Source organism: Nannospalax galili, unplaced genomic scaffold (assembly GCF_000622305.1).
Source record: "Nannospalax galili isolate Female #2095 unplaced genomic scaffold, S.galili_v1.0 scaffold1138, whole genome shotgun sequence".
NCBI classification, from domain to species: Eukaryota; Metazoa; Chordata; class Mammalia; order Rodentia; family Spalacidae; genus Nannospalax; species Nannospalax galili.
Window position 1 is genome coordinate 739,087 of NW_008342297.1, and position 19,881 is coordinate 758,967.

The window sequence follows — 19,881 nt, forward strand, 5'->3', positions numbered from 1 at the left end:
CCTGGAACTGGCGTTAAGGATGGTTCGTAGCCGCCATGTGGGTGCTGGGACTCAAACCAGGGTCCTCTGCAAGAGCAGTCAGTGGTCTTAACCGCTGAGCCAGCCCCAATATAATGATATTTTTACATTGTATTTAATTTTTTTAAATTGCTAGTAATACCCCATTAGGTTGATTTCATTATACCCTAGTTAATCACTGCTTGCTTCTTGAGAGACACCCACGTAGTTCTTACTGTGTTTATGTTGAAGGACTTTTATATGATAATATCTCAAATATTGGGGATTAAGAGTTTCCTTATAGGGAGAACATAGTACTCAATGCTCCTCATGGGGAGGGGGAGCATCAAACACATGCTTGAGTCACTCAGAGCTACATAGTTCTATCAACATGGTTTCCTGACCTTTGAGAGTATTACTCTGTTGCAGTATACTGTGTTTGCTTAGTGACAGTCTTAATCAATCACTTAAGTATTAAATTATTTTCACTCCATCGTTTTTGGTTTTTGAGGGTTTTTAATGTATGTATGTGTGTGTCTGTGTATAGATTTGTTTTATTTGAGTGCAGTGCCTGTGGAGGCCAGAAGATCCCCTGAAGCTGGAGTTATAGGCAGTTAGTTGCAAACTGTCTGATGTGAGCGCTGGGAACCAAATTTGAGGCCTCTGCAAAAACAATAGATGTACTTAACTTCTGAGACATCTATCCAGCCCCATTTTGTTGGTTTTTTGAAACTGGGTCTCTTGTAGGGTAGTCTGGTGTTAAGCTTGAATTCCTTATATTCTTGCCTCCACCTCCCAAGTGATGAGATGTATACCACCACACCTGGGTTTTCACTCCATTTTTTTCCACAAAGATATAGAAATACATAATTATTCTTTTAAGATTCCCCAGTGTGGCTGAAGAGATGGCTCAGTGGTTAAGAATGTGTACTGCTCTCGTAGATGACCCAAGCAAGCTCAATCCCAGCACCCATGTCAGGTGACTCACAACTACCAGTAACTTCAGTACTAGGGATATCCAGTGCCTCTGTATGTACACTCATGTACCCAGACACACAGACACACGCATGTGCACGCGCACACACAGAAGAAGAAAAGCTTCCTCCCAAACCAAGTGTATGATACATACCTTTAATCCCAGTTCTTTTTTTTTTTTTTTTTTTTAATCCATTGGTCTTTTTGTGACGGTCTCCCTGTACCCCCAGCTGGCCTGGAACTTGCTATGTATACCAGGCCTGCCTCTGTCTCCTGGGTGCTGGGGTTAAAGGTATGCACCGTGATGCCTGGCATTTAATCCCAGTTCTTAGAGCATGAAGACAGAAAGATTGGCTACATAGCGAGGCAGGGTCTGAAAAGGCAAGGACTGGGACTGTACCACAGTGGTGAATGCTTTCCTAGCATGTTCAGGGTCTGAAGGTTTGATGCCTTGCACCACAAAAGCAAAACCTCTAAACTGCTTTAAAATATTTTAGGTTTTTATTAAGAGGATTAAATCATTGACTGCTCTGAATACTAAAACCAATACATTAAATAAGTTGGTTTCTAAATAAACGTAATGTTTCAGTAACTAGATAAATATGTCTCTAAATTATCTCTTTCAGAATGATGTTCCAGGAATGCTGGCTTATAGCCTCAAACTGTGCATGTCTTTAATGCAGAATAAACAGTTTCGGAATAAAGTACTAAGAGTGCTAGTTAAAATCTACATGAACTTGGAAAAACCTGATTTCATCAATGTTTGTCAGGTAATTACGGTGCATTACCTTACTCCATGTCTTATGCTGTGCCATGTCGTAGCATACATTACTATAATTTATTATACTACATTACTATAATGACTTCATACAGGCAGTTCATCTTCACACATCCTGTGAAAACAAGGTATGTAGTTTATATTCCTTTTTACTGATAAATGGAATCTCACAAGTCTTAAAACTAGTTTGTTACAACACATTCTTTGTATATCTTTATTCATTTTCAAAATAATCTGTGGGCTCATTACTTAAACATAACCAAAACATTGAGTATGTTGTCTTTATTTCTTTTCATTTTTATACACTTGAAATGTTCAAGGGGCATAGACAATCGGTGTTATAAAACCAAATCTTTCCCCTTTCTCCACCTAGGCTTCCCCCAAAGATATTTCCCCAACTTATTGGCACATTTAGATCTAGTGCATTTTTTTTTCCAGTGGCATGCTTGCTTTTAAACAATTAATATGCCATATGCACTTTTTAAAAAATTTTATTTTTTATGTGTATGTATGTATTGCCTGCATGTAGGTAAGTGCACCTGTGTCATGCAGTGCCCGTGGAGGACAGAAGAGGCTGTCGGATCCCCTGGAACTGGAGTTACAGACAGTTGTTAGCTGCCATGTGGGTGCTGGGATTCAAACCTGGGTCTTCTGCAAGAACAGTGTTCTTAACCACTGAGCCAGCTCTCCAGCCCCCCATATATACTTTTGTATTCTGCTTAAGAGTATAGCCTTATGAGTATATTGCCTGCATGTGTATAAGTGCACCTGTGTCGTGCAATACCCTCAGAGGTCAGAAGAGGACTTTGGATTCCCCTGGAACTGAAATTATAGACGGTTGTTAGCCAACATGTGGGTGCTGGAATTGAACCCAGGTCTTCTGCAAGAGCAGCCAGTGCTCTTAACTGCTGAGCCGTCTCTCCAGCCCCAAGTTGATTTTTTTTTTATGTCACCCAAAGTCAATTTAATATTTAACATTGTATTTCCATTTACTTTTTTTTTAATATGTATTTATGGAGTTTTGTTTCTAAGTAATTTTTAGTAGCATTAAAATAAAATTTAAACCTCTCATAATAGTTCCTTAACCTTTTCTTCTATTTCATCATCTTTCCTTACAATTTCTTTTCTTTTAGCTGTTTCATTCCTTTTAGTAATCTTTAAAGATTTATTGTACATTTTAAAAACATACTTTTGGTAGATAATACATTCACTTTTTTTTTTTTAATTCAAAAAGAGCATAGTGAAAATTCTTCATTTTCCCGCTACCAACTTCTCTTCCCTTTAGGCAACTAGTATCAACTATATATATAGCCGTCAACTGTAAGTTTTTTTCATGTTCTAACTCTTTAAAATTTATTTTTAAGTATATGAGTGTTTTGCTTATATGTATGTAAGTGTACCCGTGTCGTTGCCCAGGGAGGCCAGAAGATGGCATCAGATCCCCTGGAACTGGAGTTACAGATGGTTATTAGCCATCATGTGGGTGCTAGAACTGAACTGGGTCCTCTGCAAGAGTAGCCTGTGGTTTAACTGCTGAGCTGTCTCTCCAGCTTCTTTTACAAACTTTCATTGAACTCTTACTCGACTTTGTAGTGTTTATCCAGTGTGCTGCCTTTACCTTAGGTGTTGCCTTATTACTAGTCACATTGTTTCCATTATTTCTCATTATTAATTTGATAACTTTGATTATATGTTTATATTGAAATTGACTAACTTGCTACTTAAATAAAATAAGAAAATTTAATGGAGGTTTTAATACAGAAATTCTTAGTTTATTAAAGGATAATTTTGATAAAACACAATGACAGATTATAACCATAGTAAGAGATATTCATTAAAATAATTTTGATCATCCTTGTTCTAGCCTAGCATAATGCAGTATTTGTCAAATAAATGAATGAGTCTTACCTAATAGGGTAATAGAGAAAATACAGGTTAAGAAGTACTGCATATAGCCAGGCGTGGTGGCACACGCCTTTAATCCCAGCACTTGGGAGGCAGAGGCAGGGATCTCTGTGAGTTCAAGGCCAGCCTGGTCTACATTACTGAGTTCCAGGACAGCTGGGGCTACAGGGAAACCCTGTCTCAAAAAGACCAATAAAAAAAAGTGCTGCGTTTATCTTATGGATAAGATTAAAAGAAGTGAAGATTCATTCAGCGCTAAAATTGAATACTGTTGCCAGGCACAATATTAGGACCTATGAACATGACTTGTATAGATTTTTTGTGTAAAGCAGATGACGTTTTTAGGAAAACTTCACTTAATGTTGGGTTCAGAAATAGATACTAGGCTAGATAAGTCTGTTCTAGTTTGTCAGTGTTTGTGTTTTAAGGGTTTTTGTATTGTGGACTATTTGTCATGCTCTGAGAACCTTGCCTATGAAGTTTTCAGTCACTGTGTGCTTGTTCTTTATCTCCATTCCAGTGCTTAATTTTCTTAGATGATCCTCAGGCCGTGAGTGATATCTTAGAAAAACTGGTAAAGGAAGACAACCTTCTGATGGCTTATCAAATTTGTTTTGATTTGTATGAAAGTGCTAGCCAGCAGTTTCTGTCATCCGTAATCCAGAATCTTCGAACTGTTGGCACCCCTCTTGCTTCTGTGCCTGGATCTACCAATACGGGTACTGTTCCAGGATCAGAGAAAGACAGGTATAAGTATCTGAATTAATTGCACAATCCTTATTTCATTTGAGAACTAGATAAAATATTCATAAATAGTAGAGTCTAAGAATAAATCAATTTAGCCATTAGCTGTCACAGATTATAAGGTCTTATACTAGTTCCTTGTTTTGTATTATGGTAGACAGAGTAAGAAAAACCAAAGAAATGGATCCTTCTAGAAGGACGTATAAGGGATTATATGGTAGGGAAAGTGTGCCAGATTGCATGTGGCTACTTAATCAAATACATTAAAAATATTAGGTGGGCTAAGATATTTGTCTCTGATTCGTCTGGACTAGATATTTAGAAAGTAAGCAGCACTGTTTTTTGCACTTCTGTTAAAACTAAGTACATAAATATCTTAAGATAATAAAACAGGCAATTTTATTTTTCTGTGTTTCTTTATGCATTTAGAACATATATTTAAAATGTTTTGCTTAGTTGTGCCATTATATTTTCCTTCCAAAACTGTCCACACAGAAGTGACAATCATTCTCTTGAAATCTAATAAGATGTTACTTCCCTCTCAACTATTAAACCTTCCATGTACATTACCAAAATCACAAGTTCTAGAAGTATAAAATGTTACTTCCCTCTCAAACCTTCCACATGCATTTCAAAATCACAAGTCCTCAGAAGTATCCTGCAAGGCTCTCCAGTTATAGCCATACATTCTGCATTGACCAATTGACCCAACAATGGATTGAAAATATTCTGGGGAATAATTACATCTGTACTGAATACATACAGACTTTCTGTGGTGGGGGTATGTCATTCCCTAGACAGTATAGGGCAACAAGTAGTTGCACAGCATTCTTGATGTATCAACTCTTGTGAGTACTCTAGATAAGTAATATAGAGAGGATTTAAATTACATGGGGGAACGATGTGCTAATAATAGGTAGCGACTGTAGCATTTTACATAACTGGCTTTGACGGTGTTGATTTCTGTGGTTCCTAGAACCAATCCATTACAATACAGAGAGACTGTATCTACAGTGTGTCCTCTGATAGCTCTCACTTCATTACTTTCTTACTCACTGCCCTCAAACTTTACTGTCTTTGCTGGCCTTAAAAACACAAATATTTCTGCTTTAATAAAGTTCTCTTGAATTTTTTTTATCTCGTCTCCTTGCCCTTTCTTTTTGGAGATGTTCAAAGATGTTACATTATCTGTCACATCTTTAAAATCTTTTTGTTTCTTTTCCATCTTTCACGAGCCCAGGCTATTTAGAACCTACTAACATAGACCAGGCTGACTTCAAACTCAAGGTGATCCTCCTGTCTCAGCCTCTGAGTGCTGAGATTATGTATGCAACCCACTACGCTCAGCTAGGTTTGTGTTTTCACTTTGTAGGAATATCTTCATGAGGCGCACTTTATTTTAGATGAACTCAATTTTCCATTCTGGGGTCACATCTAGGAAATCTTTGCCAACCTTACGGTTGCAAATAAATTCTGCAGCTCTCTACTGGTAGGTTTTATATTTAGACCTATAGTAGGTCTCAGCTTAAACTTTCATGTATCATATGGGATACGTAGAACAGGGTTTGTGTGTGTTCCATGTGACTGTCAAGTTGTTCCATCACTACTTCTTTAGAAGATCCCTTTCCATGTGGAATTTTCTTGTGTATTAATATTGAATCCTATAATCTTTTAAAAAATATTTTATTTGTTATTTTTATTTTTTGTATGAGTGTACTGCCTACATGTGTGTAAGTACACCCATGTCAAGCAATGCCCATGGAGGTCAGAAGGCGTCAGATCCTCTGTAACTGGAGTTATGGATGGTTGTTAGCCACCATATGTGTGCTGAAAATTGAACCCAGGTCCTGTGCAAGAACAACCAGTGCTCTTAACCACCAAGATATCTCTCCAGTCCATACATCCTATAATCTTGCTAAATTACTTTTTAGCTTTAGTCAATTTTTTTATTTGTGTGTGTATGTGTGTGTATGTGTGTATGTATGTGTGTTATTACCTGTATTACCTGTGTGCATCCATGTCATGAAATGTCCATGGAGGTCAGAAGAGGGTGTTGGATCCCCTAGAACTGGAGTTAAGGGCAGTTGTTAGCTACCATATGGGTGCTATGAATTGAACCCAGGTCGTCTGCAAGAGCAGCTAGTGCTCTCAACTGCTGAGCCATCTCTCTTAAGTCAATTTTTAAAGATCCTTCTGTAGAATTTTCCATATAGGAATCATATCTACCATGGAAACCGTTTTACTCTCATTCTGTCTTTATCCTCTCTCCACATTTCTCTGCACTGGTTAGGATTCCCATTACATTTTAAAATAAAAGTTCCTGATTTAAGAGGAATAGCATTTAGGTCATGTGTCATCTCCCCCCCCGCCCGCCCCATATTATACCTGCATGTTCATAGATGTTTGTTCTTGGTTGAAAAGTTTTTCTTCTGCCTTCTTTTCTACTTACTTGTTTTATTTTATTTTTACTTTTTTTTTTTTGTTTTTTTCAGGCAGGTCTCACTATGTAGCCCTGGTTGACCTGGAACTCACTATGTAGACCAAGCTGGCCTCAGTCTCACAGACATCTGCCTGCCTCTGTCTCCCCAGTGCTGAGATTAAACGGCATTCATCACCACACCTGGCTGTAGATCATTTTCTTAATCTCTCTTACTTGAAATAGAATTTTTCATATAATATTATATAGGATTTTACATTAGTCCTTTCCTATGGCTTTTTACTGAAATCAGCTTTCCCAAACTTTTAGAGGAGGTTTATTTATGTTTGTTTTTCTAATTTGACTGTTCTCTAAAACTTTCTCTCTTGTTGTGATTGTAAGGTAGTAAACAAAATGATAGTTTATGTTTCTTTTCTCTGCCCAATATTTTCTCTACAGCGTTGTGCTTTGGCTTAGAAGGAAGTATTGACTGTTTAGTTTTAAAAGTTGTGGAGAGTCTCAAATGGTTTACTTAAAATTGTTCTTGTAGTTACTGGTGATTCATCTCCACTTGACTGTTTAGGAAATGGCCAAAAATATTCTATCCCATTTTTCTTACATTTATTATTCATGAATTTTGAAGCCTAGTTGATTTTTTTGAAAATCAGTTTATTTGTGGAAAAGTCAATACTGTTTCCTCCATCTTAAGGATGCCAGAGTCATCTTGTTTCTCATTGATAATACACATGAAGCAAACATTTTTATTAGGTGTTTTTTGGGGTATTTTTGGTCTTTTTGAGACGGGGTCTTCCTGTAGCCCCAGCTGTCCTGGAGCTGGCTATATAGACCAGGCTGGCCTTGAACTTACCTGCCTCTACCTTCCAAGTACTGGGATTAAAGACATGCACTCACACCTGGCATGCAAACATTACTTTTTTGTAGAATATTTCATTTGGACATAATTCAGATCTATGGTATAACTAAATTGTCTGCACATTATATTTAGAAAAAAATTTATTTGGAATACTGATTCTTTGTTTATTTTAGTGATCCTATGGAAATAGAAGAAAAGACAGTCAATGCACTGGCAGGAAAGACACCAGATGCTGTGAGTATTCTACCTCATGTGTATTTTCATGCATTCTTTACAAAAAAAAAAAAAAAAAGCTGTGTGACCCTGGCTAGCCTGGAACTCACTATGTAGACCAGCTGGCCTTGAACTCATAGAGCCTGACTCTGCCTCTGCCTCTAGAGTGCTGGGATTAAAGGCATGTACCACCACACCTTGCATATGTTAAATAAATGATACATACCTGCTTTTTTTGAAATTTTAATGTTAAATGTGAACTCAGAATACATTATAAAAATTGAATTTTCTGCCTTTAATTCCAGCATTCAGAGGCAGAGAGAGGCAGATCTCTATGAGATCAGAGGCCAACCTGGTCTACATACTGAATTCCAGGCCAGCTGGGGCTAAGGGAGACCCTGTCTTTTATATATATATATATATAAAATTTTTTCATGTGTATGAGTATATTGCATGTATGTATGTAAGTGCACCCATGTCGTGCAGTGCCGGAGGAGGTCAGAAGACAGTATTGGATCCCCTGGAACTGGAGTCACAAATGGCTGTTAGCCACCATGTGGGTGCTGGGAATCAAACCAGGGTCCTCTGCAAGAATACTCAGTGCTCTTAACCACTGAGCCGTCTCTCCAGCCCCAAGACCCTGTCTTGAGAGAGAGATTTTTTTTAATAAAAGCAGTTTTAAAAAAATCAGTCTGGGCCTGGAGAGATGGCTCAGCAGTTAAGAGCACTGACTGCTCTTGCAGAGGACCTGGATTCGATTCCCAGTATCCACATGGCAGCTATGAACCATCCTTAACTCCAGTTCCAGGGGGCTCCAAAGCCCTCTTCTGACCTCTGCGGCATTGCATGACACAGGTGCACTCACATACACGCAGGCAATACATTCATACACATAAAATTTTAAAAAAAATATATTTAAAAAAAAAAATCCCCCCCAAATCACATAGCAAATAATGGTCTCTGTCAAAAAACAAACAAGCAAAAACTTCACCCATGGAAAGGCGAAAAAAAGCAAAAACCAAAAAAGGAAAGAGCATTTGTTGCTCTTGAAGAGGACCTGATTTTTTTTTTGGTGGGGGGATGTCCCAACATGCACGTAGTACAGTTCACATCTGCCTGTAATTCCAGCTCCAGGGGGTCTGACACCCTCTTCTGGATTCTGCAGGTACCTGCATACATATGGTGTATATTCTCATTCTCTCTCTCTCTCTCTCTCTCTCACACACACACACACACAAAAATAAATATCTTAAAAAAGAGCTACCTTCAAATTAATTGTATTCTTTCCTTAAATGTGTAGTCTATTTAAGTGGCATATAATAAAATAAAAATATAGGGGCCCGGCATGGCAGCTCACGCCTTTAATCCCAGCACTTGGGAGGCAGAGGCAGGCAGATCTCTGAGTGCAGGGCCAGCCTGGTCTACATAGTGAGTTCTAGGCCAGCTGGGGCCAGAGGGAGACCCTGTCTCAAAAAGACCAAAAAAAAAAAATTATATATATATAGTTTCTCCTAAATAATGGATAATTCAGTTTTCTAGGTCCTACCATTACAATGTGAGGGTATGTATATATCGTTGAGACTTTTAATTTCATTGGTTTAAGGCTGAGGAAATAAAGTTGGTGTAGTGGATTTCAGTAATATTTGAATTTTCATTCTTGTTTGTTTTGGCAGAGTCCAGAACCCAAAGACCAGACACTGAAAATGATTAAAATTTTAAGTGGTGAAATGGCTATTGAGTTACACCTGCAGTTCCTCATACGAAATAATAATACAGACCTCATGATTTTAAAAAACACAAAGGTAGGAAATTCATCCATAAGTGAGAGTTCTTTTATTTCTTGTAGCATTTTTAACTTTATTACTAATCAAGGAAATAAACGTTAAAAGTTTTGTAAAAATAATAGAACAACTGAGAGAGTTGCTCAGTGGGAGAGTATCTACTTAACCTGTGGTAATGTGCCCCTGGTGGGGAAGTAAAACTATCGTTATTGGAAGGGAATTAGCAAGGATTAATTTTGTATTTTTGTGCTAGTCTCATGTTGGGAAGTATGGTGAGGACTCATTTTAAGCACATTTTTCTGTTAATGTGTCATGTAACAGTTGGATGTAATAGCACAATCAATATATTAATGTACCTTACATGTCTGTGTTTTGCACTCAACCATGAACTTTGAGTACAGGCTCTGACTTTGTTAAAGCATTTGTCGAGGTATGGATCCTAATAATTAATTTTAATTTTTGAATGGGTATGATTACATTTTTAGTTCAAAAATGTTTAAAGGGTTAGAGTGATAGCTCTGTTAGTAAAGTGCTTGCAAACATGAAGATGAGTTCAGTTTTTGGAACCCACATAAAAAAGTAGAGCATAGTGATGCATGTTTGTGATCCCCGTGCTGGGGAAGGAGACATGAGGCTATGGGGCTCACTGGCCAGCCATCCTACCCTACCTGGTGAGCTCCAGGCCATGAGAGACTGTGTCTTAAAAAACAAAATAGATTAGCCAGGCATGGTGGTACACACTCATAGTCCCAGCACTTGGGAGGCAGAGGCAGGTGGATCTCTGTGAGTTCAAGGCCAGCCTGGTCCTGAGTTCCAGGACAGCTGGGGCTACAGAGAGACCCTGTCTCAAAAAGACCAAAAAAAAAAGTAGATGGTTCTTGAGGAATGGTACCTGATGAAGTTGAGCCTTGACCTTCACATGAAGCACAGGCACACATGCACCCACATGAACACAAACATACAAGACATTTTCAAGGTCAAGCAGGTCATCTCTTATGCCCAGTATACAAGTCTACAAATGACAAGATGCAGAATCACATCATTTGTAAGTAAGTTAGGGCTTAGATGTTGTCGTGGTAGAGTGCTTGCCTAGGACAATTCCCCAGCTCTATAAATGCATGCATCTATAAATATGGAGGTACTTTGGTGACTACCAGAGTGCAGGTCAGAAGAGAAATAGGAAGTTAAACAGAAGAGTTGAAGATCTGACATGTCATTTCCCACTTTAATCTGTACTTGACCAGGTGTTTTGACACAGGCCTGTAATCCACAGACTTGGGAGGTGGAAGCACATGTATCATGAGTTCACGTTCCTCTGCAGCTACACAGCAAGTTCCAGGCCTATCTGGGCTATACGAGACTCTGTCTTGTAAAACAAAAAAATTTGATACTTACCTCAAGTTCAGACTGCAAATAAAAATATTTGATTTTCTTGTTTTTATACACTTGTTATTTAGTTTTTTTATGAATCTTAATTATTTTCTGTTTTTGTCACAAAATAGAGCTTCTGAATGTGTGTGAGCACATGTGTATATAAGTACTTTGCCAGTGATAAAAGAAATCTGTATTTGTTTCTGTAGGATGCAGTACGAAATTCTGTATGTCATACAGCAACCGTTATAGCAAACTCATTTATGCACTGTGGGACTACCAGTGACCAGTTTCTTAGGTAAACACCCTTAGAGAATTCCACTTTGATTTTGTGGTTGTTTTTAATTATATGTACATGTGCAGCAGGTGGTATGTGCGTGTACGTGTGGGTATCCTCAGAAATCAGAAGAAGGTATCCAGTCCCCTGGACCTAGAGTTACAGGTGGTTGAGAGCTACTCCACTTGGGTGTTGGGAACCAAGCTCAGGGTCCTCTGCAAGAGCAGTATACACTTTTAATTGCTGAGCCATCTCTCCTACTCCAAAAGTGTTTTTTTTGTTGTTTTTTTTGTTTTTCCAAAAATGTTTTTTAACCCAGGCTGCACTGATAGATATGGAGAACTTTCCCTGTCAGCTAGGCCTGAATTTTAAATTATATTTTCCCTATTATATATATATTTTTTGTTTCATATTTACTTATTTTATTTCGCTTAAGGTAATAACCTTTATTAAACTTTTGAAGAAAATAATTTATATTTATGAATATACTATTTTCAAAGTAGAATTATATGTCATGTATTTTAAGAATCCTCAAAATATTGGCAACTTAGAACTAAGGGAGGTGGCACGTGCCTGTAATTCCAGTACTTGGGAGCCTGAGGCGAAGGATCACAGGTTCAAGATCAGCCTGGGCTATATATATAACAAGACCCTGTCTACAAAAAAGAACAACATAGAATCAATAATGCCAAGTGTTTTTTTTGTCTTACAGAGATAATTTGGAATGGCTGGCTAGAGCCACTAACTGGGCCAAATTTACCGCTACAGCCAGCTTGGGTGTAATTCATAAGGTAATACTTGATTCACTGTGACTAGGCATCAAAATAAAAGTAATTTTCTAGGGTTAAGAAACATAAAAGTAGCCGGGCATGTTGGCACATGCCTTTAATCTCAGCACTTGGGAGGCAGAGGCAGGTGGATCTTTGTGAGTTTGAGGTCAGCCTGGTCTACATAGTGAGTTCCAGGACAGCTGGGGCTACAGAGAGACCCTGTCTCAAAAAGACCAAAAAAAAAAAAAAAGAGAGAGAGAGAAACATAAAAGTTTATTGTAATTCATCAACAGCTATATTTTGTTAGGTCAGATAAATCATCTTATAGGGAAAGGTGAAGTAAAGAAGGTATTAAAATGTGTTGTTTCTTTTTAATAAAAGGTAGAAATACTTTTCCTGTGGAGACTAAGCTATTTTGCAGTGGTTGAACTGAAGTGTTATGTAGTCTAAGATGAATTTGGGAAAATACTGTGAAACAAGTAGAAGTAGTCACAATGTTTGCTAACCAGGGTGTGACTAAGCCTCTAAGGACTTTCCTCATTTGAGTGATGGAGTTGTTTGGAAGAGAGCTTGCTCTGTTACCTGCTCCAGCAAGTGGGCACTCTGTGAGAAAGACAGGAATTATAGAAAATACTGCATCTCTTTTCTTCTCCCCTTTCCTTACCTCTGTGACTTCAATGTACAGGGTCATGAGAAGGAAGCATTACAGTTAATGGCAACATACCTTCCCAAGGACACGTCCCCAGGATCAGCCTATCAGGAAGGTGGAGGTCTCTATGCATTGGGTCTCATTCATGCCAATCATGGTGGTGACATAATCGACTATCTCCTTAATCAACTTAAGAATGCCAGCAATGATGTAAGTATTAAGATGAAAAACCAAAAAAAAAAACATGAAAAACCAAATTTCCATTATTTAAGAGTCTAGGGAGCTGGGTGTGGTGGCCCATGCCTTTAATCCCACCCAGCACTTGGGAGGCAGAGGCAGGTGGATCTCTGAGTTCCAGGCCAGCTGGGGCTACAGGGAGACCCTGTCTCAAAAAGATCAAAAACAAACAAAAAAAAAGTAGGGAAATTATATTTGTTCAGTTATTTCAGTGAATAGATTTTTTAGGATTTGGGAATACCAAAAATGGTACTGTTCTTAGAGTAATTTGGGGGATTTTTGTTGTCTTCATTTTTTTGAGATAGGGTCTTGCTATTTAGCCCAAGCTGACCTCCAAGTCAGACATTCCCCCACCTCAGCCTCCTGAGTGTTGGAATTGTAGTAATCAGCCATCACTCCTGGCTTTTTTGCTTCTTTTAAAGGTAAGTTCCTTTTTCTTTTTCCTCTTTAAGTTAAAATTGTGCTTCTTAGTCCTTTGAAGCCCATGTGAAACAAGCAAAACCAAGTGCTAGGTATCTGTAAAACTGTGGTTCTCACACCTGAGTATCTTGGAATGTTACTAAAAAAAATATTTGTCATATAGTTTAGCTACATTATTTTAAAGGAAATTAAGGCTCCTCCAAAGTTATATACATTCTGAGAAATCAGAATTGTTGCTTATTTTGATTGTTGATAATTTTTTAGTTTTTTTGGAAAAAATTATTAATCAGCCTTGTTATTTTAAACAAGGCTGAAATAAGATTTTACACTTCATCTTTCAGGTTCAAGGGAGTTTTTAGAAAGTAATCAGGATAGTAGTCAAGTGAACCAGAGCACCTTATCCTTGTACTTCAGTGAAAAGATTGAGCTTATAGGATGGGCTGTCTCATAAGCCCCTTCCCACATCCTAACTCCATTTCCTCTCAGATAGTTGATGGATACAAATAACCAAAACCAAAACAAAAACTCTAGCAATAGAAGCCTCTACTGCCTAAAACAGGTTTATCAGAAGTATCTTACATAATTAATCGAAAAGCTGATGAACCAACTTTTCATTAGGAGCCAGGCAACTCTGAGGGGTATATTGTATATAAACAGATGCTAATGGAGTTATGTCTTCAGAGACTTACTGAAAGAATTAATGAACTTGAAACATTTTTGTCCTTAGATTATTCCAACTGGGAAACATTACAATTCTAGAAATGGAGCATCCTATTACCTGGCTTCAGTCAGTATCAACACTTCAACTAGGGCAAGGTGGGAGCTTTTTCAATGGCAGTTCTATCAAGGCTAGCCAGTGGGGAAGAAGTATTTCCAAAGCAAGAATGGAGTGCTGTCATCAGTAAAAGGACACTGTGCATTCAAAAATGACAGCCTTTAAAATCTCCTTTTTCAAATGAAGACCAACTTTGTGCTCTGACCCATTTTCTCCTGCTTCACAGCCATGCTCTGTTAGATACCTTCTTCTCTTCAGTCTTTAGCTGCTCCTTCTGTATTGCTATTTTCTCCTTGGTTCATAAACATCCTCAGGTTTCCTTCCTGGCCTTCTAATCTCTCGCTGACATTTTCATCACAGTCTTGTTTAGTTTTTCTCTATGGAGGTTTACTATCTATTAGATTGCATCAGCAGATATCATTCTGTTGAAACTAAAATTGCCACAGTTACCACAGGGCTCCTGACTAATTAACTCATCTTTTTTACTAAGCCAACCTCTGTATATCTAATATCAAAGTACATTTTGACACTTGGGAAGTAGAGGCAGGAGGATCAGCAGTTCAAGATCACCCTCAGCTGCATAGCGATTTTGAAGCCAGCTTGAGCTACATGAGGCATGTGCTTGGATTTTAAATGCCATGTATCAGATTAATGGAGCCAATGCTTTTTCCCTAGATTGTTAGACATGGAGGCAGCCTGGGCCTTGGTTTGGCTGCCATGGGAACTGCACGTCAGGATGTATATGATTTGTTGAAAACAAACCTTTATCAAGATGATGCTGTGACAGGTAAACATTTGCTATTGAAGATAACAAACTTTGGGACCACCTAATGTAATTTTTTTACCTCCTTTAAAAAAAACTAAGCCAGGAGTGGTGGTGCCTGCTTTTAATCCCAGCACTTGGGAGGCAGAGGCAGGCGATCTCTGTGAGTTCAAGGCCAGCCTGGTCTACATAGTGAGTTCCAGTTCAGCTGGGGCTACGGGGAGACCTTGTCTCAAAAAGACCAAAAAGAAAACAAGAAAAAGGCCTAAGAACTGCGTGTGGAAGCTGCCCATTGCTCTGTTCAGCTATGAACTGTCCTATCCATCCCATGCCTGATATTCCCTAACCCTGTCTTATTATTGTTATTATTATTATATGTGTGTGAATATATTGCCTGCATGTGTATAAGTGCACCCGTGTTGTGCAGTACCTGCAGACATTGGAAGAGGGCAGCAAATGCCCTGGAACTGGAGTTACAGATGGTTGTTAGCCGCTATGTGGGTGCTGGGAATTGAACCCAGGTCTTCTGCAAGAACAGCCAGTGCTCTTAACTGCTGAGCCATCTCTCTAGTCCACCTGTTTAGTCTTTCAGTAGGCATTTGCATTAGTGATGTATGGGAAGATGAAAGGGGCTGATGTTGAGTCTGATATACTTGAAGAGGGAGTAGAATTTACCCCATTTGGTAGATTTATCTTATGTTTTTTGACACATAGGTTTTCTAAAACGGTACGTCTTGAGTGCCCATACAGAAATGACTTGTGCACATAGGAAGTTATTATGTATCATGAGGAAATTCTATGGCGTTTGGTGATAATGTGGAAAAAATGTTGCCATAAAGTTACTTTTGACTTTACAAGATTTGATGATGCGTACTGTCAAGATTTAAAAGGAAAATACCTATAAATACATGGATATACTTCCATATACAATCTTCTCTTGTCGGCAGCTTTTAGGAATCATTGTCAAAAGCCTGCTGATAATTGATGCCAATAGTTGCTACGTTAGCATCAATTGGATGTGTTTTGACTTTATAAACATAACTCTTACTATGTTACTCCTTTCTCTGTAGGAGAAGCAGCTGGTTTGGCCTTGGGTTTGGTTATGTTGGGCTCCAAAAACGCCCAGGCTATTGAGGACATGGTTGGCTATGCACAAGAAACTCAGCATGAGAAGATTCTGCGTGGTCTGGCAGTGGGCATTGCATTGGTTATGTATGGGAGGATGGAAGAGGCCGATGCTCTCATTGAATCTCTCTGTGGTGATAAGGTCAGATCCCATTTGTCTTCTCCCCTGTGTCCTACATTCTCCTATCTTTCCTGGAAATTACCTCTCTGTTCCCATTCGATCACCTAGGTACATTTGTTCATAAAACAAGCAAGGCATACAAATAATAATAAAATTAAAGCTGGGCATGGTAGTACACGCCTTTAATCCCAGCACTCGGGAGGCAGAGGCAGGCAGATCTCTGTGAGTTCAAGGCCAGCCACTGGTCTACATAAGTGAGTTCCAGGACAGCTGGGGCTACAGGGAGACCCTGTCTCAAAAAGACCAAAAATAATAATAATAAAATTAAGGAAAGAAAAACACTGATTAAAAGAGTTGAATGGAAATAATTTGAGCCAAGTCAGTGATATTCAAATAAGCAGATCAAAAAAAGTTCCTTAGGAGTTTGTAAGTTAATTTCTCATAGAAAAAATATTTTTGAAATATTTCATAGTCATCTAATAGGGTATAACATTTACTGCATTGTTCTTTCAGCATAAAACAGTGACATTCTCTATACTTAATTTGGATAAGGGTTTTTTCTGGTGTGTTTGTTTTATTTTTTCCAGTGGTATTATATGTGGCACACAGGCATAAGTTCTAAACAACTACTACATAGTTTATTGGTTGTTACTGATTGCTAATTGATTGATTCAGTGATCAGACTCCACATTTCTTCCACATCCAAGAGCAAGATGAGGTAAAAGTAAGTTAGAATATGCAAGTAGGAGCGAGCTTTTTTGTTGTTTGCTTAATAAGTGGGAATTGACTATCATATAGCTTTGGGTATTGGCATTGACTTGACTTTGTACTTCCCAGAAAGCATAAAGCAGGATAGGCATTGCACAGAACATTAGAGGTACAGACCCTCCTGAATTAGAGGGTCATGTCCCCACAAAAGAATTCTCTCTAGGTTCCTACATTAAACCAAATTACCTGGTCTCTATGCTACTATACCTGTTATATAATGTCTGTTACTGTGTTGTGTTTTTGCTTTGCGGGATTTTTTTTCAGGAAGGGGGTGTTTTATTTTCAGTTGGGGTTTCACTGTGTTGCCCACACTGGCCTCTAACTCCTGGACTTAAGCGAGCCTCTCATTTCAACCTCCCTTGTAGTTGGGAATACAGGCTTGCTTCACCATGCCCAGCAACAGTCACTCTTTGAAGTAAGTTGAGAATTAATCAGAATTATTCCTTCTCAGGACCCAATTCTTCGAAGGTCTGGAATGTATACAGTAGCCATGGCTTATTGTGGCTCTGGTAACAACAAAGCTATTCGACGACTGCTGCATGTTGCTGTAAGTGCTCTGATCTTTTACGTGGGTAGAATGGGAGAGAAAGTTTACAAATGAATAATAAGTGTCTGGGTTACTGTAGCATACATACCATATGACCACCATCAATGGTCTCGAGTTCAAATTCTCACTCCTTGGACATTATAAACCATAACTCAACAGTAGATCTTCAGAATGAGATTTAATGGTATGTCAGTATGAATAGTCTTCAAAACCATTGAAATGCAGTTTCTGAAACTCCACTCCAAGGGACATCCCCATTTGTAAGAGGCAACACCATGTGAGAATATGTGGCCATCCTAAGAGGGAAATCTAAGAATGACAAGGTACCACTAAGGGTTACAAGAGATGCTCTGCACAGGAAGTCTGATACCCATGCTTTCCAACTGGCTTTTCCATAATCTTCTCAATCTGAATGTAGTTTATCAAGAATATCACTGGTCAAATAGTTTTCATCCCACATATAACTTAATATTTAGTGGATTCTAACATCCTGGCACTGGGAGAAGAAAAGCCCAAATGCTACCTTCCTATGCAGAAGGTTTAAACATTGTTACTAATCTCTTTTAAGAGATATTCTTATTCCACAAATTAGAATTTGTGCTTTTTTAAAAACATAGTGTAGGTTGTATTTTATTTTACGTGTATGAGTGTTTTGCCTGTATGTATATATTAAGTATACTCTCGTGTGCAATCCCCATGGAGACTAGAAGAGAGCATCAGATCCCCTAGAACTGGAGTTAGAGACAGTTGTTAGCTGTCACCTGGGTACTGGGAGCCAAACCTGGGTCCTCTGCAAAAGCAGCCAGTGCTCTTTAACTGTTATGTCATCTCTCCAGCCCCATGGGTTATGTTTTAAATATTTGTATTTTGCTTGACCTTAGGGCACATATTTTTTGGAAACAACAAGGAATGGTTAAGTTTCAATTATAACCCAGAAAAGGTATAATGCAACTGAAATAATCATAAGAAACTATCCTGAATCTTGAACTTCATCAAGCTATAAATAAAGGCTTCTAAGAAGCTTTGAAATGGAAGTCTTACATTTTTTCTAATTTAAGGAAAGACTTTAACTGCATGTGCAAGGGCTGGAGAGATGGCTCAGCGGTTAAAAGCACTGACTGCTCATGGGTCCGTGGACAGGACTCCTATATTAAAATCTACCCACCCAGGGCTCAGAGACCATTGCAAAAGAGGAGGTGGAAAGATTGTAAGAGCCAGGGAGGAGGTGCATGACCATACAGAAATAGTCCTACAGGCTCCCGGGACTCTTCTCATCCAAACTTACAGCATTGGTATTAGCATTCACAAGACCCATGCACACTCAAGCAGACAAAAGCCCAGAATGGAACTGTGGAATTGAGCAGCAGGCCCCAATCTTAGTCAGAGAATTATTGGCAGCTTATTACTACTGGGTGAGGAGGAGCTGATCTTCTTAAAGGGAGGGACTCTAGATAGGCTGACTAGACCTCAGTGGATGACCTTGCAATGAGGGACATCTGGAAATGCTAACTTTATATGATAGGCCTTAACACAAATGACAGAATGTATGAACTCCAGTGAGGGGTTGGGGGAGCTGTGTGAGGGTGCCAAAGGGGACAGGGGTATAAAGATGATTTTCTGTATGAAATACACAAAAATTCAATTAAAAGTATTTTTTTTAAAAGAACTGACTGCTCTTACAGAGGACCTGGGTTCGATTTCCAGCATCCACATGGCAGCTAACAACTGTCCATAACTCCAGTTTCAGGGGATCCAACGCCCTCTTCTGACCTCTGTAGGCATTGTACGACACAGGTGCACTTGCATACTTCCACCCAAAGCACTAATACACATACATAAAAATAATAAATAAAATTAAGGCCAAGCGTGGTGGTGCATGCCTTTAGTTCCCAGCACTTGGGAGGCAGAAACAGGAGAATCTCTGTGAGTTGGAGGCCAGCCTGGTCTGCATAGTGAGTTCTAGGTCATCTGGGGCTACAGTGAGACCCTGTCTCAAAAAGACAGGCAGGCAGACAGACAGACAGACAGACAGATAGATATTTTAAAAACTGCATGTGTCGTTTTAAAAAATTATTTACGGTATAAATTTAAGATGAATAATATGTTTTGATATAAATAGTGAGGGGAAAGACCTAATGAAATATTGAGGCCTAATTTATAGTTGAATGATGTGTAGTTCATAACATTTTATACGTCTTGACTGTTTTGCCTACAAGTGTACATATGTATGCAGTGCCTGTGGAGGCCAGTGGGGGCGTGGGGGGTGTCAGATCCCCTGGAATTGGAATTACTGGTGGTTATTAGCCACCATGTGGATGCTGGAAACTGAGTCAGAGTCCTCTGCAAGAATATCCAGTGCTCTTAACCCCACTGTG

At 38.7% G+C, this 19,881-nt stretch overlaps 1 protein-coding gene across 1 annotated transcript in view; it reads left to right on the forward strand.

Annotated features, from left to right (window-relative positions):
• The window catches only part of Psmd1 (proteasome 26S subunit, non-ATPase 1), a 93,353-nt gene that overhangs the window by 17,302 nt on the left and 56,170 nt on the right, over positions 1–19,881 (forward strand). The window contains exons 6-15 of the mRNA XM_008838066.3: positions 1,599–1,742; positions 4,176–4,402; positions 7,863–7,923; positions 9,576–9,704; positions 11,264–11,352; positions 12,044–12,122; positions 12,787–12,960; positions 14,858–14,969; positions 16,016–16,212; positions 17,411–17,506. Of these exons, the coding sequence (XP_008836288.1) occupies positions 1,599–1,742; positions 4,176–4,402; positions 7,863–7,923; positions 9,576–9,704; positions 11,264–11,352; positions 12,044–12,122; positions 12,787–12,960; positions 14,858–14,969; positions 16,016–16,212; positions 17,411–17,506 (1,308 nt within the window). The remainder of the gene's footprint in view (positions 1–1,598; positions 1,743–4,175; positions 4,403–7,862; positions 7,924–9,575; positions 9,705–11,263; positions 11,353–12,043; positions 12,123–12,786; positions 12,961–14,857; positions 14,970–16,015; positions 16,213–17,410; positions 17,507–19,881) is intronic.